The following is a 4,745-nucleotide window of genomic DNA, read 5'->3' as shown; positions in this document are numbered from 1 at the left end:
ACCTAAAACCCTCTAGGGGGTTGCAGGTTCAGCTTCACTTAGAGACCGCAGCTCTTGAGTTCAAGTTAGTTAGAAAAACAGGCAGGAATGGGGACTCGGGTGAGGTGTCTGAAGCTGGCCGCAGACTTTCTCTCCGGAACTGGGAGAGCCTCTTCGGAAAGCCCAAAGAGCTGCCCGCTCATCCATGAAAAAACTGCTGGGGTTGGTGCTGCTAACATCTGGGGGAGAGCGAGGTGCCACCCCCGGCTACTGGGAAATCCCTGGGGTGGCGCCGGCTGTGGGTGGGGCCGGGGTGGGGTCCCGGCGGAGGGCGGGGCCTACCTGGGCGCCAGGGTGTGCCAGCCTAGTCCCGCACAGCCGAGGTGGTAGTGGCTCGGGTCTGTGGCTCGCGCTCTACCTGCCCCTGAACCTCGCAGCCATGGAGGGACCCCAGGAGCTTCTGAGTGGGAAGCTCCGGCTCTGCTTCACCCCGGCTGCCCGGACCAGCCTCCTACTGCTCAAGCTCAACGACGCAGCGCTGCGAGCGCTGCAAGAGTGTCATCGGCAACAGGTACGGCTAGCACGGGCCCCATCCTCTCTATCCCCTGCCTCTCCGGAGGTCGGGTCTCAGCCGGCGACCTTGGCGAAGGGACCTGGGGGTGGAGAGCAGCATCCTCGGCTCTGGCCTTCCCAACTCTCCAAGTGAAGCCCGCTAGGCAAGTCCCCCCACCCTGGGCTCCCGACGCCGGATCCTGGGGACGCCTTTTCAGCTGCTCTTGGCTCAAGTCTGTGCTCTGCCCGCAGGTTCGGCCAGTGATTGCTTTCCAAGGCAACCGAGGGGTAAGCGCGGGTCTGGGGTGTGTGGAGGTGAAGTGCAGGGAGAACAGACATGGGCTTCACGAAGGGATCGTCAGGGCGGGAGGCTGAGAGCAGTCACGGTCTGATGAAGTTTCGAGAACTGAACCCAAAATGGGGGAAATCGGGGCTGCTGGAGTTGGTCCCAAGAGGCTGCAGTTGAGGAGACTGCGGAGACTTAACCTCCTGAGGAACTTAGGCCCAGCTGCACTTCGTGTGCTAACGAGCCCCATGGGACCCATCTTCAGTCTTCCGCTGGGTCAGGGAGGAACAGCATTGGTTGGGGAGGAGGAACTGACTTTCATGGGGTTTACTGTCTCCTTTCACCCACAGTACCTGAGGCTCCCAGGTCCCCACTGGTCCTGCCTCTTTTCCTTCATAGTGTCTCAGTGTGGCCAGGAGGGCCCTGGTGGTCCAGGCTTGGACCTTGTGTGCCAGTGCCCAGGCAGGTAAGGAAAATGGGTAGCAGGTAAGAATTTGTGGTAGGTCAGGGAAGGGGATGTCCACAGTTGCTTAAAAGTTCTCCACCCTCCTGTTTTATGTGTGTTTTTTTTTTTTAACCACCTTTTCCCAGGTCTGGGCCTAACCGCCTCCACTGCCTGGGTCCACTCAGGGAGCGCCTCACGATTTGGGCAGCTATGGATTCTATCCCAGCTCCATCTTCACTTCAGAGACACAACCGGACTGAAGATGCCAGGGACCGTGAGAGCTGGCAGAATGTGGGAGACTATCCTGAAGCAGACACAATTTCACAGTCACAGATGGGACTAGAAGAGGTGAGGCCAGAAAGTGCAGGGAGTTAGGATAAGGTGGGGCAAAGCCTGAAGCCTAGGGAGCCATGTGCCCCTGCCACTTTCCCTGCCAGGTGCCAGACCCACTGGCAAGCAGCCAAGGACAGTCACTCCCAGGATCCTCGAGGGAACACATGGCACAGTGGGAAGTGAGGTACTTGGGGCAGGGTGGGACTAACCCAGGACGCTCTGGTATTCTTCTCTAATCACCACTCTAAATGCTGTGATAAGAGATGGAGCCCTACTTTCTACCCTGGGCTTGATCTCTCCTATTCCCTCTCCTAGGAACCAGACCCTTCTTCCAAACAGAGATCCTGATCAGGCACTGCCTCCCTCTGCTAGCCAGAAACATGTGGACAAGGTAAGTTGTAATAGCAAGGGTTTTTCTAAGAGTTGTGTCCAATGAGGCTAACATTTTAGAACTGAGAGCTTACCATTTTCATACTCCCAGAGATCATTATATGGAAGTAATTTTTGAGAGAAGGGCAGAACAGGAGGCTTCTGGATTACTGTTTATGTTCCGGATATGTTCCCAACAGAAACGTCCAGCGCCTGCAGCTATGGTAGAATTAAAACAAAAGAGGCTCAGAACTCTAGCTCCAAGTCCCCTACAAGGACTGCCCAGTCAGGACTTACAAGAGGAAGACTGGGAGCAAGAAGATAAAGATGAAGACATGGGTCCCAGGCTGGAGCACAGTCCCTCAGTTCAAGCAGGTGAGTTAAAGAGAGGGTGAAACTGCCATAATGGGGAGGGGGAAAAAAAAAAAAGTGTTATCACCTTCATGTCTTGTTTCCTTTCTAGATTCTGAATCTCTAAGCCCTGAAGAAGTACCAGATTACCTCCTGTGAGTCCCTTGCCATTTCTAATTTTTTCAAGCCTTGTGCATTCCTGGGAGCTGGAAGCTTTGGGGGTCAATGATACTGATGGTGACAACACTCTGCTCCTGGCAGGCAATACAGGGCCATCCACAGTGCAGAACAGCAACATGCCTATGAGCAGGACTTTGAGACAGATTATGCCGAATACCGCATCCTGCATGCTCGCGTTGCGGCTGCAAGCCAGAGGTTTATAGAGCTGGCAGCTGAGATGAACAATGTTCAGCGTGGAACTCCAGAACACAAGGTAAGGACTGGATGAACCCAGGCTGGTTTTCAAGTTCTACTGGCCATAAACTCCCTGCTAATTGCCCATAAGTGTGTTTGTTCAATGACCAAAGAGACAAGCAAGTCTGTTTTGAGAGAAAAATTAGTCTGCCTAATTTATGAGAAGTTACTTTAGTCGCTAAGAAAGCTGGAGATTTTTTTCTCAAGGTTAAACTTGGTGCTAACATTTTCTGTTTCAGGCGCTGGAAGAAAAGATAGTCCAGGAATATAAAAAGTTCAGGAAGGTAAGACCGGGCCTGGGAATGGCAGCAAGAAGGCAGAAGTGACTTTTTTTTTGACATGGGCGCTTTTTCTCTGCAGCGGTACCCAGGTTACAGGGAAGAGAAGCGCCGCTGTGAGTACTTGCATCAGAAACTGTCCCACATCAAAGGTCTCATCTTGGAGTTTGAGGAAAAGAACAGGGGCAGCTGAAGCTGACACATGGCTCTTTACTCTTGTATGATATGAAAGAAAAAAGCAGCTATTAACTAAGAGGACAGTTGTCTGCTGTTCATATTGCTGAGTCCATAATGGCAAGTAGGAGAGCTGCTCTAGGTTCTTGAGGTTTGGTTTTCATTATTACCATATTTAAATTTTTAGGGCATGGGCACAGAGCCAAGACTCCACAGCTGTGCCCAGGAGTTATCCAGTAATGAAAACTAGGCAAAGTAGCAGACGCTTGGCTTCTCCACCGTTAGTTCAGCCAAGTCATTTTCAAATCCTGAGAAATGACACCGTTTCCAAGACAAGATACCTTGAGAACATTAGAATTTACCTGGTAGCCTCCCTGAAAAAACCTTTGGTAACAAAGCTAAAGGAACTTGTAATACAACAGGACATAATGGGAAAGGGCTTGGGCGTTACCCATGTATTAGAAGTGAATTCTTTTACAAACATGGCTAAAAAAATTAAAACGGATTGCTTCTGTGTCAAGTTTTGTTTTCCTTAAATCCTCCAAGGTAGCGGTTCTCACCCTTGCTTGTGTATATGAACCACTTCTGGGGCTCTCTAAAAAATTAGATCCTTAGATCCCAGCCCAGGTCTTTTTTAAAAAATATGTATTTTATTATTTTATTTGGCTGTGCCGAGTCTTGGTTGTGACATGTGAATTCTCAGTTGCAGCATGTGGGACCTAGTTCCCTGAACAGGGAGATCAAACCTGGGCCCTCTGCATTAGGAACGTTAGTATACTCTCCTTCTCCAAACATGGAGGATGAGGATCACCTGCAACTAGGGCTCCTATCTACAATTATCCAGTAACTCAAAACTATAACTGTAGATAGGATTTGGATTTACCCAAAAAAGGAAGAGGGAAATGGTTCAATTCTTTTGCCAGTCCTATCCTTTTTGTTCCTCACTGCTGCATAAGAAAGTGGATATTTCACTCACAACCAAGGACACTGCCTTTCCCGTTTCCACTGGAGAAGGAAGTTAACAAACACACCCTGGGCTTTGCGGGAGAGAGCTGTACCCGGCACTGTCAATTCCTGAAACAGCTTGAATGAACCCCAACCTGGTGCCACACCCACACAGGGCATTTCTGGGCAAGGAATAGCCCTTGGGAGGTATAAACATGCTCAGCTGCATGGCAAGGATAAATAGCAACCCAACCTTAGGGCATGGGAGGCCAGCAACAGCCCAACAAGAAAGGTCCTTCACCTGTTCTAATCATCAGGCTAGGGTCCTGTGCAATAAACACATAAGGATAGAAGGAGATGAAATTTGGAAATCATTTGCAGGTGATCAACTATGGACCCAGTGCAGACAGCTGAACGGACCATCATGGTAGTTACTCGCCCTACACATAACTATTTAATGAAAATCTAAAATATGGTTCTAGCTGCATTTCAAATGCTCAACAGCAATAGGTATTAGGCAATGAAGATTATAGAACATTTCTATCATAGCATAAAGTTCTACTGGACAGTGCTGGTCTAGAGAACCTTTGGTTTCCCACCTCATGGAGAAAAGACAGTA

The 4,745-nt window shown here is 49.9% G+C and overlaps 1 protein-coding gene across 1 annotated transcript; it reads left to right on the top strand.

The window, feature by feature from the left end:
- Positions 1–345: 345 nt before the first annotated feature.
- ELL3 (elongation factor for RNA polymerase II 3) lies at positions 346–3,701 on the top strand. The gene is given in 11 exon segments (NM_001046126.2): positions 346–550; positions 784–819; positions 1,168–1,283; positions 1,409–1,610; positions 1,700–1,779; positions 1,911–1,986; positions 2,165–2,339; positions 2,428–2,470; positions 2,577–2,748; positions 2,969–3,013; positions 3,090–3,701. Coding segments are annotated over 11 exon segments (1,188 nt in total). The 5' UTR covers positions 346–418; the 3' UTR covers positions 3,201–3,701.
- The last annotated feature ends 1,044 nt before the right edge of the window (positions 3,702–4,745 follow it).

The sequence above is a fragment of the Bos taurus genome, chromosome 21, assembly GCF_002263795.3.
Source record: "Bos taurus isolate L1 Dominette 01449 registration number 42190680 breed Hereford chromosome 21, ARS-UCD2.0, whole genome shotgun sequence".
Lineage (NCBI taxonomy): Eukaryota > Metazoa > Chordata > Mammalia > Artiodactyla > Bovidae > Bos > Bos taurus.
The sequence above is the reverse complement of the archived record's forward strand: the minus strand, read 5'-3'. Positions and strand labels throughout refer to the sequence as shown.